Below are 24,796 nucleotides of genomic sequence, written 5' to 3'. Positions count from 1 at the left end.
AGATTCCAGTGGTTTTTACAGACAGGGGGAGATGCATCAAGCTTTGGCGACAGATAAAGTGGAGAAGCTTCCCACAGCATGCAATCAGCTCCTAACAGTCATCTACAGTATCTATCACAGGCTCTGAAATAACAGAGGGTAATGTGCTGCAATGGGAACTTCTTCACCAGATCTCTGTGTTACAGGTATGTGTGTTACATATCACAATGTGCACCACCACATTCTGCACAGGTATGTGTGTAACATATCACAATGTGCACCACCACATTCTACACAGGTATGTGTGTTACATATCATAATGTGCACCACCACATTCCGCACAGGTGTGTGTTACATATCACAATGTGCACCACCACATTCCGCACAGGTGTGTGTGTTATATATCACAATGTGCACCGCCACATTCTACACAGGTATGTGTGTTACATATCACAATGTGCACCACCACATTCTGCACAGGTGTGTGTGTTATATATCACAATGTGCACCGCCACATTCTACACAGGTATGTGTGTTATACTGTATATCACAATGTGCACCGCCACATTCTACACAGGTATGTGTGTTACATATCATAATGTGCACCACCACATTCCGCACAGGTGTGTGTGTTACATATCACAATGTGCACCGCCACATTCTACACATGTATGTGTGTTACATATCACAATGTGCACCGCCACATTCTACACAGGTATGTGTGTTACATATCACAATGTGCACCACCACATTCCGCACAGGTGTGTGTGTTATATATCACAATGTGCACCGCCACATTCTACACAGGTATGTGTGTTACATATCACAATGTGCACAACCACATTCCGCACAGGTGTGTGTGTTATATATCACAATGTGCACCGCCACATTCTACACAGGTATGTGTGTTACATATCACAATGTGCACCACCACATTCTGCACAGGTGTGTGTGTTATATATCACAATGTGCACCGCCACATTCTACACAGGTATGTGTGTTATACTGTATATCACAATGTGCACCGCCACATTCTACACAGGTATGTGTGTTACATATCACAATGTGCACCGCCACATTCTACACAGGTATGTGTGTTACATATCACAATGTGCACCACCACATTCTGCACAGGTATGTGTGTTACATATCACAATGTGCACCGCCACATTCTACACAGGTATGTGTGTTACATATCACAATGTGCACCACAACATTCTGTACAGGTGTGTGTGTTATACTGTATATCACAATGTGCACCACCACATTCTACACATGAAAAGCAGACTGATGGTGGAGCGCTAACACAAAATTATATATGACCAATTGGGTATCAGAAATATTTTATTTACTAATGATATAGCTAAAAGGTATATATGTTTTAAAAAGAGCAACTGCAATTACAAAATAAAAAGTGTACAGAATAGTAAGGGACATATATGTATAATAATTATACAATTGGGGGTATCTCACTTGTTCCTAGATAGGCTCTCCAGGAATAGAGTTGGGCAATCTCCCACAAATCAAAAATGGAAAACTGGGATGGCGGGTGTCCATAAACCTGCTGGAGTTTTCTTGGGACTTGATCCAGATTTTTGTTGGACCATGGGGTTCAGTCCTTGATGTATTGTCTCCAGATGTATTTGGCAGGTGGTGGTTTCCCTTGGAGTGTCCAGTAAGTGTCCAACGGTGGGAAGAGATGGAAAAAAGGAGGGCTGGTTCAAGTGAGAGTCCTTTTGTAATCCCAAATAGGTAGGCTGTAATCACTAAACCTGACGCGTTTCGTCGTCCATAGACAACTTTTTCAAAGGTATATATACCTTTGAAAAAGTTGTCTGTGGACGACGAAACGCGTCCATCTCTTCCCACCGTTGGACACTTACTGGACACTCCAAGGGAAACCACCACCTGCCAAATACATCTGGAGACAATACATCAAGGACTGAACCCCATGGTCCAACAAAAATCTGGATCAAGTCCCAAGAAAACTCCAGCAGGTTTATGGACACCCGCCATCCCAGTTTTCCATTTTTGATTTGTGGGAGATTGCCCAACTCTATTCCTGGAGAGCCTATCTAGGAACAAGTGAGATACCCCCAATTGTATAATTATTATACATATATGTCCCTTACTATTCTGTACACTTTTTATTTTGTAATTGCAATTGCTCTTTTTAAAACATATATACCTTTTAGCTATATCATTAGTAAATAAAATATTTCTGATACCCAATTGGTCATATATAATTTTGTGTTAGCGCTCCACCATCAGTCTGCTTTTCTTGTTCCCTATTTTCTGGGGGTTGACCTCCCCAAGGTGTGAGCAGCTTGCCAAACAACTCACCCCAAAACGCCTGTATATACCGTTCCACCTAGGTGGTACGGCATATATACTTTGTTGCACATTCTGCACATGTATGTGTGTTACATATCACAATGTGCACCACCACATTCTGCACAGGTATGTGTGTTACATATCATAATGTACACCACCACATTCTGCACAGGTATGTGTGTTACATATCACAATGTGCACCACCACATTCTGCACAGGTATGTGTGTTACATATCACAATGTGCACCACCACATTCTGCACAGGTATGTGTGTTACATATCACAATGTGCACCACCACATTCTGCACAGGTATGTGTGTTACATATCATAATGTGCACCACCACATTCTGCACAGCTGTGTGTGTAACATATCACAGTGTGCTGCACCACATTCTGTACAGGTATGTGCGTTACATATCACAGTGTGCACCGCCACATTCTACACAGGTATGTGTGTTATACTGTATATCACAATGTGCACCACAACATTCTACACAGGTATGTGTGTTACATATCACAATGTGCACCACCACATTCTACACAGGTATGTGTGTTACATATCACAATGTGCACCACCACATTCTGCACAGGTATGTGTGTTACATATCACAATGTGCACCACCACATTCTACACAGGTATGTGTGTTACATATCACAATGTGCACCACCACATTCTCCACATGTATGTGTGTTACATATCACAATGTGCACCACCACATTCTGTACAGGTATGTGTGTTACATATCACAATGTGCACCACCACATTCTACACAGGTATGTTTTTTACATATCACAATGTGCACCACCACATTCGACACAGGTATGTGTGTTACATATCACAATGTGCACCACCACATTCTGCACAGCTGTGTGTGTTACGTAACACAATGTGCACCACCACATTCTGCACAGGTATGTGTGTAACATATCACCATGTGCACCACCACATTCTACACAGGTATGTGTGTTACATATCACAATGTGCACCGCCACATTCTACACAGGTATGTGTGTTACATATCACAATGTGCATCACCACATTCTACACAGGTGTGTGTGTTACATATCACAATGTGCACCACCACATTTTATTATTTCTCCATATTACATGAAATTCTCACCATAGATTCTTATCGGCTGAGCTCTGTAGTTTATATTTATTTAAGAGAGGTTTAATACAACATTATAATGAAATCCAGTAAACATGGCGTGAAGCAGAAGGGTCCTAGGGAACTACTATAAAATGCTGGTGAATGTGGCCTGGTGTGTAATGTGCGCCATGGATATTTATATAGGGCATTACAAACACTTTTCCTGTTGGCCGCTTTTGTTATTAATGCAGAATCATTATCTCCTATGGAAGGTTTATCCAGCTACGAGGACAGAAAACCACAGAGAACAACATGATGTCTCCCAGCGAGGCTTCCACACGAGGGGAAATGTTTTTCTCCTCTATAAAAACATGACCTGCATTAAAGCGCACTGACAGCAATGAGCGGGAATGTCTCTAAATGTCAGCTGAGATCTGTTTTATAGGTATGTAAAGGCCAGTGTTCCTCAGCCCCTCATACACAGGCAAGGGGAGTGTAATAAAATCTTTATGAGGTTTACAGAGCAAACCAATTGGGCATTATAATGAGACAGATTGTTCATTTAACCTCGGATCATTTAGTCTCCGGTGGAGGGCCTTCTGTTCCCTTGAATAAGATGAAAACTGTGATTTTTAAATTACACTTAAATATATTCTATTACTATTATAGTGTATAAAGAAAAGGCACAAATTGTGGCTGATGCAGTGCTGGATGCAAGTCAGTATTGCGGATAGATACGGTGAGGGCTGCCACCAGAAACTGCAGTGCCAGGACAAATTAAACTTGCCCTATTGTCAAACCCTTTTCGTCACCCTTGCCCTTTTGTCCCACCCCCTTTTCCCCTCCCCTGCCCTTATGTCCCACCCTTTCCCCCACCCTGCGATTTTGCCCTTCCCTTTTCCCCACCCCTGCCCTTTTGTCCCACCCCTTTCCCACCTCTGCCCTTTTTTCCCCCACCCTTTTCCCCACCCATGCCCTTTGTCCCACACCATTTTCCCCAATCCTGCACTTTTGTCCCACCCTTTTTCCTACCCCTGCCCTTTTGTCCCCCTCCCTTTTTCCCACCTCTGACATTTCCCCCCCCACCCATGCCCTTTTCTCCCACCCCCTTTTCCCCTCCCCTGCCCTTTTGTCCCACCATTTCCCCCACCCTTCCATTTTGCCCTTCCCTTTTTCCCCACCCCTGCCCCTTTTCCCCACCCTGCACTTTTGTCCCACCCTTACCCCATCATGTGCAATTGGAAAATGCAAGGGAGGGATCCCATGAATCCCCTCTGTACCTTTTTGTTATTAATAGACTATAGGTTACAATACCATATTCAGATAGCGGAGCTTGGAAAGTTTGGCATCAAAGCAGCCAATATATATATATATATATATATATATATATATATGTATATATATATATATATATATATATATATATATATATATATATATATATATATATATATATTGTAGATGCATTCGGTGAATATTTATTATTGGCAGGTACTCCCCCAAAAATGTTTTTTAGGGTATATCCTGATAATAAATGATAACTAGACCAGCTCAGTGATGTCCATAGACACAGGGAGACCTGGCTGATTGTACAGATTTCTGTGGTGGAGTATAGCCACAGCTACAGGCTGGGTATTGCTTGAGAAGCTCTACTGGAGAGACAGCAGGTGGCGCTGTGCCTTATACAAGTATCATACTGTACCTTTTTTTCCCTTCATGTTTATCACAAATGTATAGATCACAGTTGGCAATAAGTAACCGTTTACTCACACAAAGACCAGAAGTATTAAAAAAAATCACAGATACAGTATATAAATTTCTAGTATCTACACAGTGTGAATCCTACTCTTAGTATAAACTTACAAAATATTATTTTAAAAAAAATATACTTCGATGTACTTACATATGCAATGAGCAACACAAAGGGCAGCTCTCCTGATAATAGCTGGCCATTGGGATGGCCTGATTCACAGAGGGGAGACAGAGGGGGAGGATGTCACAGTGAAATACTGTAAAGGCAGATCAAAGCCTCTCTGCTCAATCAGTGATATGTCTGACAATCGTTGTACTTGTTACATAGGTTTCTCCATGTGAGCATACAAACACTGGGCTGTCACCAGTAGCAACCTGTTCATACATAGCAGAATTATATAGGAGTCTCCATCGTCTGCAAATACATCACAAATAGGGTTCTCCGTGGGCAAGATTCAGACCAGCTCACTGGGCTGCGGGTGATCAGAGCCCATCGAACAGGTAGCGCCCCCTCCTGCACATTCGCCAGCCCCTGCGCACAGCTGCGAACACGTACCATTGAATGATTTCCCCCCCTGTTTGCACCACTGAGTTATCCAGGACTCACTCGGCACTGCATAGGCCGTGGGGAGACGGAGGCCGCTGATGACACCCTCCATCCCAACGGTCAGGGAAGGCTTGCGTTTTCTAGGGAATGCCCAGAAAATGCCAGCAGCTTGCCCCCAAACGCCCACAGGGTGCAAGTAGAGACCCATGCTAGCCTTCCCTTGCTGCCTTCAGTCGGACGGCTCGCACCTGCGCACAGCATACAGCGTGCATGCACGGTCGTTCGATAATCGCTTGGGCGCATATATGCAGCCCGAGCGTGCTGAACTGAATCGGCCCCCATGTGTTATAGATTAAGCTAATGCTCTGATGACATTGCTGTAGTGAGATTGATGGACGTGATTTCAGATAACATCAAGTTATGTCATGGCAGCAATTACCCAGAGTATGATTACTTCCCTGTAGGATACCGCAGCATGATATAATGTTACCTCCAGTAAGATGAAGTGACGCCGCTGATAAATGGAGGATTATACGGTGTATCCCCGGCTGCCTTTATTCCTGAGCTGGGACTGTGATACATCTCAGGACATGTCTCAGCTTCACCCTCTGGTAACAGTTATGGACCAGGCTGCACATCACTGACCAGGCTGCACATCACTGACCAGGCTGCGCATCACTGACCAGGGTGCGCATCACTGACCAGGCTGCGCATCACTGACCAGGCTGCACATCAATGATCACGGTGAACATCACTGACCAGGCTGCACATCACTGACCACAGGGCACATCACTGACCACGGTGCACATCACTGACCAGGCTGCACAACACTGACCACAGTGCACATCACTGACCACGGTGCACATCACTGACCAGGCTGCACATCACTGACCAGGCTGCACATCACTGACCAGGCTGCACATCAATGATCAGGCTGCACATCACTGACCAGGCTGCACATCACTGACCGCAGTACACATCACTGACCAGGCTGCGCATCACTGACCAGGCTGCACATAATTGACCAGGCTGCACATCACTTACCACGGTGCACATAACTGACAAGGCTGCACATCACTGACCAGGCTGGCTGCACATCACTGACCAGGCTGCACAACACTGACCACAGTGCACATCACTGACCACGGTGCACATCACTGACCAGGCAGAACATCACTGACCACGCTGCGCATCAGTGACCAGGCTGCACGTCACTGTCCAGGCTGCACATCAGTGACCAGGCTGCACATCACTGACCAGGCTGCGCATCACTGACCAGGTTGCACATCACTGACCACGGTGCACATCACTGACAAGGCTGCACATCACTGACCAGGCATGCTGGACATCACTGACCAGGCTGCACATCACTAACCACGGTGCACATCACTGACCAGGCTGCACATCACTGACCAGGCTGCACATCACTGACAAGGCTGCACATCACTGACCATGGTGCACATCACTGACAAGGCTGCACATCACTGACCAGGCTGGCTGCACATCACTGACCAGGCTGCACATCACTTACCACGGTGCACATCACTGACCAGGCTGCACATCACTGACCAGGCTGCACATCACTGACCAGGCTGCACATCACTGACCACGCTGCACATCACTGACCAGGTTGCACATCATTGACCAGGCATCACTTACCACGGTGCAGAGCGGACGCTGCCTTAGGTGCACCCTGAACCCACACGCCAGTCCCGCAGCTCCCAGCAACTCATCTCATCAGCGATACCAGGATGAACAGAATTTGTCTGGTCGTATCATAATAACTGAATTTTACTGGCATGTTTAAAACTGTATTAGTTTTTTACTGACTGTCAGTACATATTTGCCCCCTTTTCTGTACTTACCGGCCAAGATGAATACGCCCACAAGGATAAGGAAGACCAGTAAGTAGAGGCCGAACACGGCGTATTTCAGCGCTGCTATGGAACCCAGCTGTCCGCAGCGCCGTGGTGACCTCCGACCCTGTGCAGGACCTGTACAATGGGAGAAAGGTTGATTTAATAAAAATGTGGAAATTTTTCTTTAAAAAAAAAAAAGTATTTATCTGTTGGTTAAGAGAAAAACGTGGGCACAGGACTCGTAGCAACCAGAATGATTCCGGTTATCGCTGTCTACGGTGTACTAGGTAAATAACAAAATTCTGAGTGGTTGCTATGGGCAACACAACCATGTCATTATTAGAAGGTTTGATACTTCTCCTCCTGAAATGTGCATCCACCACAACGGAGGGGGGCGATAAGTATATTTCCCTCCATCAGGATGCTGTCGTCGATATTCTGAACACCGGCATCCCAACTGCGGGTCATCCTTGTGTATACCCCTGTAATATGGTATTTGGGAGCTGGGTGGCTGGTACTTTATATTTCCCCATTTTATCTCTCTCTAAGCCTTGGCGCGATCGCACAGTTGCGAATCTACAGGCAATTATCGATAGACTGCGCATGAGTAGGGACTGAATTAAATTGAAATGGAAATTAGAACTTTGGGCCTTATTCAGCTTCAGCTGCAGGTTTTTGAAACTGCAAAACTGCCACTGCCGGCACTAGGCTGCGGGATGGGACACCCAGCACAGGCCCAGTCTCTCATCTGCTTTTTCCGGACCACTTTAATGACATGCCGGTGCGACACCCCTGCAACAGTCCAGCGCTACCCCTGTTGCGTCGTCCTTCCCTCCCATTTGCCACTTCAACTGCAGTAGCGTCACAATCGCAGTTTAAATGCGCGCTGGTGAATAACGATTTTCTGAGATCTGTGTGGGAACCTGAATTAGGTCTTTTGTTAAGTAATGCATAAATCGCAGCGTTTTAATGTATCCATACAATGATTGATTTGGTTATATTAATTAAATAACGGAGCTGGAATGTGTGGGACCGGAAAGAAAACACCATTCGTAAGTCAAAGATTTCTTCTTCCCTCCGACGCGATCAGCTCTTAAAGCATTTATGGCTAAATAGGTCGTGAACCGATGAAACGCGTCAGCCCAAGGCTAACATTATAAACAGCCACAAGGGGGAACCAGATGTAGCCCACTTCAAAATCCCAGTACGTTGTGGCTTGGGTGGAATATGAACGTTAATCTATAAATTCTGTCCAGGATTGCAACGTAAAAAATTATATGGAAACGCCATCTATGCAATAACCATAAATCATTATTACTATTATTGTTTATTTACGTATAACATAGCAGATATGGAAGGTTCCATTTTCGACCACAAACGCAGACCCCATAGGTTTCTATGAGGCCTGATTTATTCCCAGATTTAGGAAACTCTGGAATGGGCTCCTCAGCAGAAATGACCAGGAGAGGGTTCTATAGGAACCCTCCCCATTAATGGTGGCCAGACACGCACGGTCAGCAGAAGCGTAGAGGCGGAACTGACAGAGAAGTGAAATGACCACATGTACAATGTCCTTACTTCTGACACGTGTTTTTTTTATAAAGTGGTGACAAAAATGTATTCTGGGGGAAGGGGAACATTATTCTCCCCTCGGTGGGAATGTATGGGCCCCCGATTTGCAGAAGCTGGCATCATTCCGTGAGCTAGTCATTTATATTTACTATGTCTGTTGTTTCTGCCTTTTACCACTTGCCCGCTGTGGTTACATCAAATGCCACCAAACCAGACTGGGCTTCTCCTGACATCAGATGTGACCAGTCTGAAACGCCCACTGGGATAATCTACCCCCCAGCTGCCAATCTCAGAGGGATCTGCTGGCCTCTTTTAATCATTGTACCCTCCAGCCAGCGCCTACTGTGCAGATGATCAGTGCTGATCAGGAAGCTTGGCAGCAAACCCCCCACCCCCACCCAGCGAATGCAAAAGAAGCCGCACTCAGACGTCCAGTGTAAATAACGGCTACTGATACATGTACAATAATGATACTGATACTGAACGATGGTCTGATACATCAGACCATCGTTGATCAGAACATCCCGATATTGCAGCGTCATATATGCCCAGGGCCACCCACGTCTGCAGTCACCGCAGGGTAAAAAAAGTTGAGATCATTGATGGACCAATGTATCAGTAGTTGTTTTTTAAAAATTTGTTATGAGTAAAATAAAAAACATCTTTTACATATATGTTCCCTGCCTAATTCAGTCATAACAATCAGACAAATTTCTGAGCAGTTTCGGGAGAATAATGTTTGCCGGTTACGTGGTTACACTAATTGCCCCTTTAAATCTAATGACTTTCTGTAAATCAAGGACTATTACATTTCCCCTATAAGTCTACAGTGGTTGGGATAATCAGACCTAGTACTGTACACTTTCCTGGGGACGCCCTGTATACATTCCTTCCATCATGCTAGGAGACAGTGGCCATGCATATTTTGCAGCGCATCTGCTACGGGTGAGTTATAGCTCACAGACAATAGGCTTAATTCAGGCCGGATCGCACGGCATGCGAATTGGCAGGCCAGGTGATTATCGATACACTACGCATGTACACCGCCCGTAGTATGTATACGAGAGGCCGTCCTGCAATAAGATGATTGACAGGAAACCGGCGGTTGTGGGTGGTAGTTGGGCTTTTTCTGGGAGTGTCAGGGAATACGCAGGCGTGCCCGGGTGTTCAGGTGAAGTCATGTGATGTCAGCTCTGCCCCTGATCAGCCTGATTCTATCACAGCTGCTGAGTAAGTCCTGGGCTACGCACACATTGCACACACTGGGGAATCATTACATGGTGAGCGGCTGTTATCTGGGAGTGTCAGGTAATACGCAGGCGTGGCCAGGTGTGTGAGGGGAAGTCATGTGACATCAGCTCTGCCCCCGATCAGCCTGATTCTATCACAGCTGCTGAGTAAGTCCTGGGCTACACACACACTGTACACACTGGGGAATCATTACATGGTGAGCGGCTGTTATCTGGGAGTGTCAGGTAATACGCAGGCGTGGCCAGGTGTGTGAGGGGAAGTCATGTGACATCAGCTCTGCCCCCGATCAGCCTGATTCTATCACAGCTGCTGAGTAAGTCCTGGGCTACACACACACTGTACACACTGGGGAATCATTACATGGTGAGCGACTGTTATCTGGGAGTGTCAGATAATACGCAGGCATGGCCAGGTGTGTGAGGGGAAGTCATGTGACGTCAGCTCCGCCCCCGATCAGCCTGATTCTATCACAGCCGCTGAGTAAGTCCTGGGCTACGCACACACTGGGGAATCATTACATGGTGAGCGGCTGTTATCTGGGAGTGTCAGATAATACGCAGGCATGGCCAGGTGTGTGAGGGGAAGTCATGTGACGTCAGCTCCGCCCCTGATCAGCCTGATTCTATCACAGCCGCTGAGTCAGTCCTGGGCTACGCACAAGGCTGCCACTAGATATTGTGGGGCCCAGGACGGCCCAGATAGACCACCCCCCAAAATTCAAACAATAAAAATATATATATTATAACATAGCAGGCACTCCCTCACCTCACCCTTCTTGTCTTTGTAGTCACCTGCAGGAGCATCTCCTTGATGCAGCGCAGGCTCCCCTGTCTGGGCAGGGAATGGATGGCTGCCCTGTGCGGCACTGCCATGTGTCCCGGGTCTCTGGTCATATGGGGGCTAGTGTCCACCGGCTCCTCGTCCTCGCGGCGTAATGACATCACGTCACGTCGCAATTGTAGGGGCTACTGGCTGTCCTACGGGCGGCAGGCGCTGCTGGGAAGTGGAACTGGGCTCCAGCCAGGGGGCTGATGTGCTGTGAGACAAAGCGCAGCCCGCCGATGTGATGGGGATTAGAAGCCGCCGGCAATAGGGTAGGTCCCGGGGGAAGAGGCATGGGGGTGCTGCGGGCCCTCCCCTCCTGTCAGAGTGGCCGGCCCAGGACACTTGTCCTCATAGACCCCCCCCTGTCAGCGGCCCTGGCTACGCACAGACTGCGCACCCTGCAGTCTGTGCATGCATGTGTATCTGAAGCTAATCGCAGGCATGCTAAGCAGTTTGCATTCTTGCACTGGGGGGGACTTCACTCTGGCGGGGTGGTGTAGACCTGATCGCAGGGATCCAAAAATTCACTGTAGTTCACAGTGCTGGATTTCCCACTAGGTGCACGAGGCTACGGGTGGCCGCCGCCCCCCACAGTGCCTTCTTTTTCTCATCACCCGGTGGCCTTTGAGCACTTTTGCATGGCCACACCCCATGATCCGGGGCTTCCACGGTGTCTTATTTCTTTACCCGGTGAGTGGTGGCCTTTGAGCTCTTTTGCATGGCGGTCGTTCATCCGGGACTTTCAGACACTCCTCCGCTTATAGACTGTCTCTCCGACCTAGTAACGGATAATATTAGATGATGCCAGGGGGCAGCGGCGTGGTCATCTTGGATTTTCAAAAATGCTGCGGTGAACCATTGACGGATTTCTGTGTCATTGCTCCGCCCCCTTGCATAGGCTAATATTAGTCCAGAAGAAAGGCTATATGATACATAAGTGCCTCAGAGGGTTATGCGTGTGGCATATAAATACGATAGGCTTGCCTGAAGAGGTGAGTTTTCAGGGAACGCTTCGAAGTTTGGAGGCTAGCGGAGAGTCTCCGTGTACGAAGAGCCTGGTGATCTGACTATTTAATGAGCATCTGCAGTTTCAAAATGTCATTTTATGTATTTAACCAAAACTCTGCCAGCCCCTTCTTACCCGGGGAACAACCCAAACGCGAGCGTGCCCTATTCCCACCATCCTTCTATGAACATAGCTAATGTGAAAGCTGCGGATTACAGAGATAGAAAATAATTAGTGCTCTGGGATCCGCAAAGTAACTTTATACAGGATGAACTGGGGCTGATAATTAGAATCTGCAGCGTTCTCGTGCCAGAATCTGCTCGCGCTGGACGTATCCCACAGTATGGAACGCCAGAGAGCTCCCCAGGGACCCCGAGACCAGCAAAACGAGACGCTGCAAAGCAATCCAGCCAATCATAAACCTCCACACGTGTCCTGTTTCCTTGTTTATCCTCTCATCTGCGATACACACAACGTTCCGTCACCCATTACCCGGCCTGTCTGTCTCTTCCTCCAACTCCTGTGACACCGAATGATGAATGAGCAACAGCTTTGTTCTTAGGGATACAAAACATTTACACAGCTGGTAATCTGGCACCCCTGGCCAGAATCAATGTGGCGGAGGACGGAGGATTGGCAAAGGAATCGGCACTCGGGGGGCTGCGGTGGTTTCCCTGTATTTATCGCCGCAGCGAAAAGGCGTGATACAAAGATTCCCTTGGTCGACCGGTGAACTGAGATGACATTTAGCCGTTTTATAGGACTCTCAGCCGAAGCGACACTCGAAACGTCTGACCTGGATCAATAAAAGAGCTTATATATAACTATACTAGGCTAACAATGTATCACAGACTGTCGCCACTTCTTCCAGATGTGTGTGCAGGTGTTCCGTCCACTTTGGCCGGAGCGTCTCAGATATAATCAGATTCTGAACACTGCCCATAACCACAATCCCACGTTGGTTTGTTCTACATGAGTAATCGCTTTCCCACAATGCTTGTTTTATACGTAACATGTGAGACTGTCAGCTCTGCAGGGTGTGGACGCTGTAACCATTGGCATGAGGTTTAATCAAGACTAACACACTGGTCTGTTTCTATAAACTTTCTAAAGACGTCTTGTTCTGAGAAGTATCTGATCATCGCCCACCAACATCGAGTTACTGAGTAAAGTCCCGCTGGTACCCGGCCACCCAAAGTTGAATATATTTATTAGTTAAATGACAAAGGACCCTGTTTACTAGTATTTGCTATATGTCAACAAAATAAGAATTCGTTTTGGCGGACGTTTGTGGCAATAAGGAATCTTTGTTCGTCTAAATGTATCAGGTCTGAGGCGCTAAGGCCTGGATATCAAGAAGGATATAGTTATCCAATCCCCTTCCTGCTTCAGATGTCTGCTGTGCTACGGTATATGGGCCGCTGTCCATCAGCATATGTGCAAGCGGCCAACGCCGTGGAGGGTTCCTTCGGAAACCTGTGTAAGGTGGCACATGGACTATGGGCTAATGTCATCTTTAGCGACGGGATTGTAAATCACTAAGCAACCCCATTAGAAAGCTGCTTTTGTGGGAAATCGAGGGACCGTGGCGTATGTTGGCGATACCTGCTGCAGGGCATCCTGAAAGTATTCACAGCGCTTCACTTTTTCTCCACATTTTGTTATGTTACAGCCTTATTTCAAAATGGAATACATTCATTTTTCCCCTCATAATTTGATACACAATACCCCATAATGACAATATGAAGAAAGTTTTGGGGGAGATTTCTGCAAATTTATTAAACATTTATTAAAAAATGATAAGAAATTGCATGTACATAAGTACTCATATGGCTTCCATACACGCACGCAATACTGGAGGGGGGTTTCTAAAATTGTGCCATTTGGTTAGGAAACAGGAATGTAGGAGGATGCGGAACTATCATTGCGTAGCATGTGCAGTGCACCAGGGCCCTTGAGGACTAAAGGCCCATACACACTAGGAGATATTTATTTCAAAAGACTTTGCCAAAATCTCTGATAGATATGTGACCAAAGTAGTGCGGTGCTATAGATATATCTGTCACCAAAGTAGTGCAGGGCTATAGATCTATCTGTCACCAGTGTAGTGTGGGGCTATAGATATATCTGTCACCAGTGTAGTGCGGGCTATAGATAGATCTGTCACCAGTGTAGTGCGGGGCTGTAGATATATCTGTCACCAGTGTAGTGCGGGGCTATAGATATATCTGTCACCAGTGTAGTGCGGGGCTATAGATACATCTGTCACCAGTGTAGTGCGGGGCTATAGATACATCTGTCACCAGTGTAGTGCGGGGCTGTAGATAAATCTGTCACCAGTGTAGTGCAGTGCTGTAGATAAATCTGTCACCAGTGTAGTGCAGGGCTATAGATACATCTGTCACAACTGTAGTGCGGGCTATAGATATATCTGTCACCAGTGTAGTGCGGAGCTATAGATAAATCGGTACTTATGTATTATCTGGACTCCCATGTTAAATGCACCCCATTTTTTCATACCCCTACTATCCAACTACGCATGGAGTTGATTTTATATAGTGTGGCGAGCGCAGCGAGCCACCGTGCCCGAAGCGTGGTGAGCGCAGCGAGCCCCGCGAGGGGACGCGGTCTCATAAGAAAAACGGGAGTCCAGATATTACATAAGTACCGATAAATCTGTTACCAGTGTAGTGCAGGGCTATAGATATATCTGTCACCAGTGTAGTGCGGGCTATAGATATATCTGTCACCAGTGTAGTGCGGGGCTATAGATATATCTGTCACCAGTGTAGTGCGGGCTGTAGATAAATCTGTTACCAGTGTAGTGCAGGGCTATAGATATAGCTGTCACCAGTGTAGTGCAGGGCTATAGATATATCTGTCACAAGTGTAGTGCGGTGCTATAGTTATATCTGTCATCAGTGTAGTGCGGGGATATAGATATATGTCACCAGTGTAGTGCGGGGCTATAGATATATCTGTCACCAGTGAAGTGCGGGGCTATAGATATATCTGTCACCAGTGTAGTGCGGGGCTATAGATATATCTGTCACCAGTGTAGTGCGGGGCTATAGATATATCTGTCACCAGTGTAGTGCAGGGCTATAGATATATCTGTCACCAGTGTAGTGCGGGGCTATAGATATATCTGTCACCAGTGTAGTGCGGTGCTATAGATATATCTGTCACCAGTGTAGTGGGGACTATAGATATATATGTCACCAGTGTAGTGCGGTGCTATAGATCTATCTGTCACCAGTGTAGTGCGGGGCTATATATATATCTGTCACCAGTGGAGTGCGGGGCTATAGCTATATCCGTCACCAGTGTAGTGCGGGGCTATAGATATATCTGTCACCAGTGTAGTGCAGGGCTATAGATATATCCGTCACCAGTGTAGTGCAGGGCTATAGATATATCTGTGACCAGTGTAGTGCGGGCTATAGATATATCTGTCACCAGTGTGGTGCGGGGCTGTAGATAAATCTGTCACCAGTGTAGTGCGGTGCTGTAGATAAATATGTCACCAGTGTAGTGCAGGGCTATAGATATATCTGTCACCAGTGTAGTGCAGGGCTATAGATATATCTGTCACCAGTGTAGTGCGGGGCTATAGATATATCTGTCACCAGTGTAGTGCGGGGCTATAGATATATCTGTCACCAGTGTAGTGTGTGGGCTATAGATATATCTGTCACCAGTGTAGTGCGGGGCTATATATATATCTGTCACCAGTGGAGTGCGGGGCTATAGCTATATCCGTCACCAGTGTAGTGCAGGGCTATAGATATATCTGTCACCAGTGTAGTGCAGGGCTATAGATATATCTGTCACCAGTGTAGTGCGGGGCTATAGATATATCTGTCACCAGTGTAGTGCGGGGCTATAGATATATCTGTCACCAGTGTAGTGTGTGGGCTATAGATATATCTGCCACCAGTGTAGTGCGGGGCTATAGATATATCTGTCACCAGTGTAGTGTGTGGGCTATAGATATATCTGTCACCAGTGTAGTGCGGGGCTATAGATATATCTGTCACCAGTGTAGTGTGGGCTATAGATATATCTGTCACCAGTGTAGTGGGGGCTATAGATATATCTATCATCAGTGTAGTGCGGTGCTATAGATATATCTGTCACCAGTGTAGTGCGGGGCTATAGATATATCTGTCACCAGTGTAGTGTGGGCTATAGATATATCTGTCACCAGTGTAGTGCGGGCTATAGATATATCTGTCATCAGTGTAGTGCGGTGCTATAAATATATCTGTCACCAGTGTAGTGCGGGGCTATAGATATATCTGTCACCAGTGTAGTGCGGGGCTATAGATATATCTGTCACCAGTGTAGTGTGGGCTATAGATATATCTGTCACCAGTGTAGTGCGGGCTATAGATATATCTGTCACAAGTGTAGCACGGGGCTATAGATATATCTGTCACCAGTGTAGTGCGTACACACTGAGCTATTATCCCAAATAGCGAGAGATGTTCAGGAGGCAAAAGACTTTGCTGAAAATCCTTCATTATTAAAGGATATTTACATAATGGGCGGAGTTTGAATTCCAAGGGTGGTAGCAGCGGCCATTTTATTCAGTGCATTTCTGTTCTTGGTGCCTGATTCAGAACTGATCGCTGGACTGCGAATATTCCGAGCCCAGCAATCAGTAAACGCCAGCCCGCCCGGGAAAATCCCGCCCATGTGCACGGCTATGATTTTTATTTGCAGCCTTGCACATAGGTGTGAGAGGTTGCCCGAGCGCGGTGGAGGGACAGGGGGTTACTCGCCCCTGTCCCGAAGCTGTGGCTCCATATAACCCGGCGGCACAGGGGCGGACGAGCATGGAGGAGTTTGCATCTGGAAGGATTCAAGTTCCTCCAAACAGGGTGAGGTATTTTGAATGGTGAGCCAAGCGCGAGCCAATCGGGGCTCGCGGCTTGGTGGCCAATCGGGGCTTGCCATGTCATAGCTCTGCCCCCTCCCAGTGTTATAATAGATGCTGCGAGGCGGGGGAGCGCAATTCGGTGGCGGAGAGGGTGCGGTGAAGAGCTGTCATGTGTTTGAAAAATTACAGTTGGGGGCTGATTGGCTGGAGCACCATTTATCACGCACAATGAGTACCAAGCAATACAGCCTGTAACACAGCAGTTAGGAGCTGATTGGCTGGCATTATACTGTATATCTCTCTGCTTTATCTTTCCACAAAGCTGAGTATAGAACATAGCCCTCTACACTGCTATAAAGTGAAATGTAAAATAATACCATGTAATATAGCGTGTAATTAGTCCCGTAGGCACCAAAGTGTCCTCTGTATTTTTGAACCTAAGTGGTTAAAAATGTATCCATCTGAATTGAATTCATATGAAATAGGATTTTGCTAAGTAAATCATAAAACGCGTTGGGTAAATGATATGATAATTGTTTTGACTAGAGTAAATGATATAAAGGAGCCGCATATACGACACAGGGAAGATAATACGCTTAGCAAGTTCAATGTTTTTACTCCCCCTCGCCACTCTCAGCTCTCGAACATGTATTGTTGGCGAACCAATGAAACGCGTCTGGTCAATGCTGAAACCAAAAAGCCACAAAAGAGAAACAGATGTACCGCACTCAGAAAACTCAATAAATTGTGGCTTGGATGTGTATTATGAATCCTAATCTATAAAACATGTTCAGGATTCCAGCAGAATATATATGAAGACACCTTCCATGGGATAACCATAGATTACACAAGTGCACTGAGACCGGCCAAAGCGTATCTCTTATCCAGGCAAAGATTTTATCGGATGTGCTGCAAATGTATTGATAACATTGTATAAAAGCCCAATTATGTGAATAGGGATTGTTATACTAGATGAATCCTCTTACGCATGCAGAAAACTGTAATGCAGCCACAACCAATAAACCATACACCCATGACTTCTATACAATACAGAGAACATCCTAATGACTTATATACAATACAGAGAACATCCTAGTGACTGCTATACAATACAGAGAGCATCCTAGTGACTGCTATACAATACAGAGATCATCCTAGTGACTGCTATACAATACAGAAAGCATCCTAGTGAGTGCTATACAATACAGAGAGCATCCTAGTGACTGCTATACAATACAGAGAGCATCCTAGTGACTGCTATACAATACAGAGAACATCCTAGTGACTGCTATACAATACAGAAAGCATCCTAGTGACTGCTATACAATACAGAGAGCATCTTAGTGACTGTTTTACAATGAAAAGAGCATCATTGTGACTGCTACTGTATACATTCTATTGACTGATATACAAAAAAGTCAATCTAGTGACCAACATTGAATGGCAAGGATTCAGCCACCCAGGGTCACTGGGTCAGATTATTGATTATTGGCTCTCCTATCATTAATGTCAGAAATACATGTAAGGTAATCCGCGTCCCCTTGCGGCAGGGCCGGATTATAATGGGGGCACAAGGTTTTGTGAATGGCAGTGGGGTAGTGCTGCAGCTTCACCTATCTGCCAATGTGACAATGATTAATGGTGCTGAGCATTGGGAGCCAAGTGTGCAGTGCATTACTGGGAGTTGACTAAGTCCCATGACACTTTGCACCAGAGGGCAGAGGCTGAGACGTTTGTGCTGAGCTCTGATTGGTGGAGCTCATTACATGCTTCTCAGGCCCATGGATAACAGCAGCAGCCTAGTCATGGGAGGGTTTTTAATCAGAGGCAGCACTGGGACTGTGAGGTCTCTTACAGATTAAGGTGCAGAGGGACAAACACAGGCTTTTCATGTGGTATGTATGTATGTATGTATGTATGTGTATATGTATATATATATATATATACACACTCTCCAAAAAAAATTAGTATATTGGCTGTACATATTGCCCGCAGGAAAGCACCGGAGCAAGATCTCCCCACGGGGGGGGGGGGGGGGGGGATATCTATATATCCCCTGAAGTTACCCATTGACCAAGTTTATACTGCCTTTACTCTGTGTTCTGACAGTGTAATATTCCCCCATGCAGTTTGCGGCCAGTAATGACAAGTGCAAGGGGGCCCCCCTGTCTAAAGTGCCCCGGGCCCCCTGAAGGCTTAATCTGGCACTGCCTTGCGGGGCTCGCACACTATATAAAATCAACTCCACGCCAACGTGGATAGTTGGGGTATGAAAAGGCGCTACAGAACCCCTAACCCTGCAGGGAGGGTTGCTGTACCCTGCCGTAATAGCTACTCAGATGCAGGAGTGTCTCATTGCTGGAGTGTCTGAGACGCTCCTGTGTGTCAAACAGATGGAGCGTCTCTCCCCTGGCGCTAGCATGATCCTCTCTCCGCCAAAGAGAGGGGATCATGCTGGCGCCGGCGGTGTGAGAGAGGCGCTGACTAGGCTTGCCGGGGACCCCGGGGACAGAGATGCAGTTCCGGCAACAGTACGGTATTTACTTGCGTACGCTGATAACATAGCGGCCGTGGGAACACTGCGCTACTTCTGACTGACTACGCTAACTACGCTGGCCGCGGGAACACTACGCTACTTCTGACTGACTACGCTGGCCACGGGAACACTACGCTACTTCTGACTGACTACGCTAACTACGCTGGCCACCGGAACACTACGCTGATTCTGACAGGAACGCTACGCTGACTGCGTAAGCTGCCGCCATGAAACTACACAAGTACCGTAAAATCTTCTACAGCTGGCTTCCACCAGGGGGTTATTTATGGGAAAGTTGTTCCCCCAATCAAGTCACTTTGTGAGGCCATTGGCATACTGGGAAAAGTTCTGCTAAGGATTATGACTAAACTAAAGTACACACTAGAGTAATGTGTACCCAGACGACATTGTGGGCATATGCACTTGCCGATGCAGGGTGGCAACAGAGTAGTGGGGGATGCCATGCTGCATTCGGCAGCATCGCAGTGCTAGGGATCTCTTCTGATTGACCCTTCACCAGGGCCACACAGTAGACATCACTAACTATGCCGGTAGCACGATGATCAGTCATACACACTACATTATATGGGTTGGGTACAGGATCCCGGTGCTTACCATGCTGGTGACCAGGAGGCTGACAACAGCATGCCTATGGCCAGGATCCCAGTGCTTACCATGCTGGTGACCAGGAGGCTGACAACAGCATGCCTATGGTCAGGATCCCGGTGCTTACCATGCTGGTGACCAGGAGGCTGACAACAGCATGCCTATGGTCAGGATCCCGGTGCTTACCATGCTGGTGACCAGGAGGCTGACAACAGCATGCCTATGGTCAGGATCCCGGTGCTTACCATGCTGGTGATCAGGAGGCTGACAACAGCATGCCTATGGCCAGGATCCCGGTGCTTACCATGCTGGTGACCAGGAAGCTGACAACAGCTTGCCTATGGCCAGGATCACAGTGCTTACCATGCTGGTGACCAGGAGGCTGACAACAGCATGCCTATGGCCAGGATCCCGGTGCTTACCATGCTGGTGATCAGCAGGCTGACAATAGCATGCCTATGGTCAGGATCCCGGTGCTTACCATGCTGGTGATCAGGAGGCTGACAACAACATGCCTATGGCCAGGATCCCGGTGCTTACCATGCTGGTGACCAGGAGGCTGACAACAGCATGCCTATGGCCAGGATCCCGGTGCTTACCATGCTGGTGATCAGCAAGCTGACAACAGCATACCTATGGCCAGGATCCCGGTGCTTACCATGCTGGTGACCAGGAGGCTGACAACAGCATGCCTATGGCCAGGATCCCGGTGCTTACCATGCTGGTGACCAGGAAGCTGACAACAGCATGCCTATGGCCAGGATCCCGGTGCTTACCATGCTGGTGACCAGGAGGCTGACAACAGCATGCCTATGGCCAGGATCCCGGTGCTTACCATGCTGGTGACCAGGAAGCTGACAACAGCATGCCTATGGCCAGGATCCCGGTGCTTACCATGCTGGTGACCAGGAGGCTGACAACAGCATGCCTATGGCCAGGATCCCGGTGCTTACCATGCTGGTGATCAGCAGGCTGACAACAGCATGCCCTATTGTCAGGATCCCGGTGCTTACCATGCTGGTGATCAGGAGGCTGACAACAGCATGCCTATGGCCAGGATCCCGGTGCTTACCATGCTGGTGACCAGGAGGCTGACAACAGCATGCCTATGGCCAGGATCCCGGTGCTTACCGTGCTGGTGACCAGGAGGCTGACAACAGCATGCCTATGGTCAGGATCCCGGTGCTTACCATGCTGGTGACCAGGAGGCTGACAACAGCATGCCTATGGTCAGGATCCCGGTGCTTACCATGCTGGTGATCAGGAGGCTGACAACAGCATGCCTATGGCCAGGATCCCGACACCCAATTGGTAAGTATCCCAACCCCAGCCCGCTTCTTCAACTTCCTTAACCCTTTCTACCTGCTGCAGCCTAGCCCTAAACCTCCCCCCCCCCCCCCAGCCTAACCCTATCTGTCTCCCTTTAGTGCCTGTCTATGGCCCTTATTCTAATCGGCTCGGTACGGCCCGCGTGCGGCCGTACCGCCGATGTTTTCTCTCTGCACATGCGCAGAGGTCACTCTGCGCATGTGCAGGGGAATTCTCCGTGTTAAAAATGTAGACGCCGCAAAGGGGGCGTATAGGGGCGTGAGGGGCTTCATCCCCTCATTTCCCTATGTGTACGCCCCGCGTTTCATGGGCGTTCCCATGCAAACGCGGGGCGTACGCATGGTAATGAGGGCATGACGCCACTCATGGGGGCGGAAAGCTGACGTCGCCGGATGTCAGCTTTCAGCCCCCATACAAGCTACCACACGGACGATTGTCCGTGTGGTCTCAGCTTGCGGGAGCTGCCGCGGCGTGCGGTCCTGCCTTCGATGGTCGTCGACCATCGAATGCAGGGGGCAGCTCCCAGCATGGTGGAGGCGTACGCCTCCACCATTTTCGTGCGGTTCGCCAGCCGTCCGTGTACGGACGGCCGTGGCGAACCGTATGGTGGGCGGGGATTCGTCTGGTGCGGTCGGAGCCGCATATGCGGCTCGACCGCACCAACCAGAATAAGGGCCTATAACCGCCCCCACACTTAGGGGGTTATTCTGATTCACTCAGAAAGACACAATCACTCTCTAATGGATAAAACCATGTGCACTGCAGGTGGGGCAGATGTAACATGTGCAGAGAGAGTTAGATTTGGGTGGGGGGGGGTGTACTTCAAACTGATATCTATATTGCAGTGTAAAAATAAAGCAGCCAGTATTTACCCTGCACAGAAACAACAAAACATCCAAATCTAACTCTCTCTGCACATGTTACATCAGCCCCACCTGCAGTAAACACGGTTTTGTCCATTAGAGCGTGATTGTGCCTTTCCGAGTGAATCAGAATAATCCCCCTAGTGCCTAACTGTAACTGTCCTCCCTTAGTACATAACCCAGCATATTATGTTTGATATGCTCGGGATTCTGATTTGGGCATTGTGACCAGTGTTGAGATTTCGGTGCTGCCAGCATCCCGATCACAGTGATACCAACTCCATCCCAACGCTATTTATGTTGGAATGATAGGTACTTGTGTAGTTTTACGGAGTATCGTATGCGATATCGGCCGATATATTGGATGTGATATCGGCCAATATATTGGTGCGATCCGATGCAAATCTTTACCTGTTCAGAACCCAACTATCCACTACGCATGTTGATTCTACAGATGGAGTACGAGCCATCCTTGCAGGGGATGGCGCTGGCGGCCCCAGCCGCCATCCCCGCCAGCGCCATATCGATGGCGAGAAGGGGACGAGCGCGCACGAGACGCACGCGGGTCCCCTTCCGACTGCGCTTCCATCCGTTCCCCCGGGTCCCCGCCGGCTTGCCGCCAGTAACCCGGGGTCCCCGCCGCCTGCCCGCACCCCCCCTAACCCCCCCTAGCCCTGTCCGTCTCCCTGAGGCGGAGACGGACAGGGTTTCCGTCGCACTGGCGACGAAGACGCACGCGTGTCTCAGTATGTTCGCTGGCGAGGCTGCTGGCGGGTCGCCAGCGGGGACGTTCTGGCGATCCGCCAGCAAGGATGGCCCGTACTCCATCTGTATATAGCCCGAGCCCGAAGCGTGGCGAGCGGACGCGGATTACTGCACCCGCCACACTATATAAAATCAACTCCATGTGTAGTGGATCATGGGGTTATGAACAGGTAAAAAAAATCGCATCGGATCGCATTGATATATCGGCCGATATCGCATCTGATATATCGACCGATACCACATCTGATATATCGGCCAATATTGCATCCGATATATCGGGCGCCGTGAAACTACACAAGTACCGAATGATATATCGGGCTGTAGACCATATACTACAGGGGTGGCCAAACCGGTCCTCCAGTTCTGTTAACATGTCCCATTTTTGCAGACCACCTAGCTGGTGCACAGGTGCAGTCAGTACTGTCATGTTACCCAGACCATCTAGCTGGAGCACAGGTGTAGTCATTACTAACTGTTACAGTACATTTCCCAGACCACCTAGCTGGTGCACAGGTGCAGTCTTTACTAACTGTTACAGTACATTTCCCAGACCACCTAGCTGGTGCACATGTGCAGTCTTTACTAACTGTTACAGTACATTTCCCAGACCACCTAGCTGGTGCACAGGTGCAGTCATTACTGTCATGTTACCCAGACCACCTAGCTGGTGCACAGGTGCAGTCATTACTGTCATGTTACCCAGACCATCTAGCTGGTGCACAGGTGCAGTCTTTACTAACTGTTACAGTACATTTCCCAGACTGCCTAGCTGGTGCACAGGTGCAGTCATTACTAACTGTTACAGTACATTTCCCAGACTGCCTAGCTGGTGCAGAGGTGCAGTCATTACTAACTGTTATGCTGTGTACACACGGGGAGATAGGTGCTATAATCGCTGGGAATATGGTCGCAGGCGACCATATTGCCAGTGATTGGGAGTGTGCCCCGGCGATAAATCTCCGGGTGCGCGCTCCCGTTTTCTGCCCCATTGTAATCGCTGGTCGCAGGAGCTTGCTCCTGCGACCAGCTAATTACCTCTGCGGCACCCCCAGCAGAGGTTCGTTTTCAACAGCGACCATCTCTGGTCGTTTGTTGAAAAAGAGACACTGAGCAATATATTGCTCAGCAATATATTGCAAGCAATATGTTGCTAGCAATATATCTCCCCCCGTGTGTACGCACCTTTACAGTACATTTCCCAGATCACCTAGCTTATGCACAGGTGCAGTCTTTACTAAATGTCACATTACCCAGACCACCTAGCTTGTGTACAGGTGTAGTCATTACTAACTGTTTCAGTACATTTCCCAGACCACATAGCTGGTGCACAGGTGCAGTCATTACTGTCACATTTCCCAGACCACCTAGCTAGTGCACAGGTGCAGTCATTACTAACTGTTACAGTACATTTGCCAGACCACCTAGCTGGTGCACAGGTGCAGTCTTTACTAACTGTTACAGTACATTTCCCAGACCACCTAACTGGTGCACAGGTGCAGTCATTACTGTCATGTTACCCAGACCATCTAGCTGGAGCACAGGTGCAGTCATTACTAACTGTTACAGTACATTTCCCAGACCACCTAGCTGGTGCA

General features: G+C 47.9%; 1 protein-coding gene across 2 annotated transcripts in view; it reads right to left on the bottom strand.

Annotated features, from left to right (window-relative positions):
• The window catches only part of SCARA5 (scavenger receptor class A member 5), a 242,054-nt gene that overhangs the window by 166,310 nt on the left and 50,948 nt on the right, over nt 1–24,796 (bottom strand). The window contains exons 1-2 of one of the 2 annotated variants that reach the window (XM_083178846.1): nt 11,152–11,268; nt 7,570–7,698 (exon numbers count right to left, since the gene is read on the bottom strand). Coding sequence is in view for 1 of the 2 variants with exons in the window: in XM_083178845.1 (XP_083034971.1) it covers nt 7,570–7,698 (129 nt within the window). In the remaining variant the exon portion in view is untranslated. Of the gene's footprint in view, nt 1–7,569; nt 7,699–11,151; nt 11,269–24,796 lie in introns of those variants that run through there. The other variant, XM_083178845.1, reaches the window with a different exon arrangement.

Source organism: Crinia signifera, chromosome 3, assembly GCF_055691185.1.
Source record: "Crinia signifera chromosome 3, ASM5569118v1, whole genome shotgun sequence".
Taxonomy (NCBI): Eukaryota; Metazoa; Chordata; class Amphibia; order Anura; family Myobatrachidae; genus Crinia; species Crinia signifera.
This window is presented reverse-complemented; position numbering and strand designations above follow the sequence as displayed.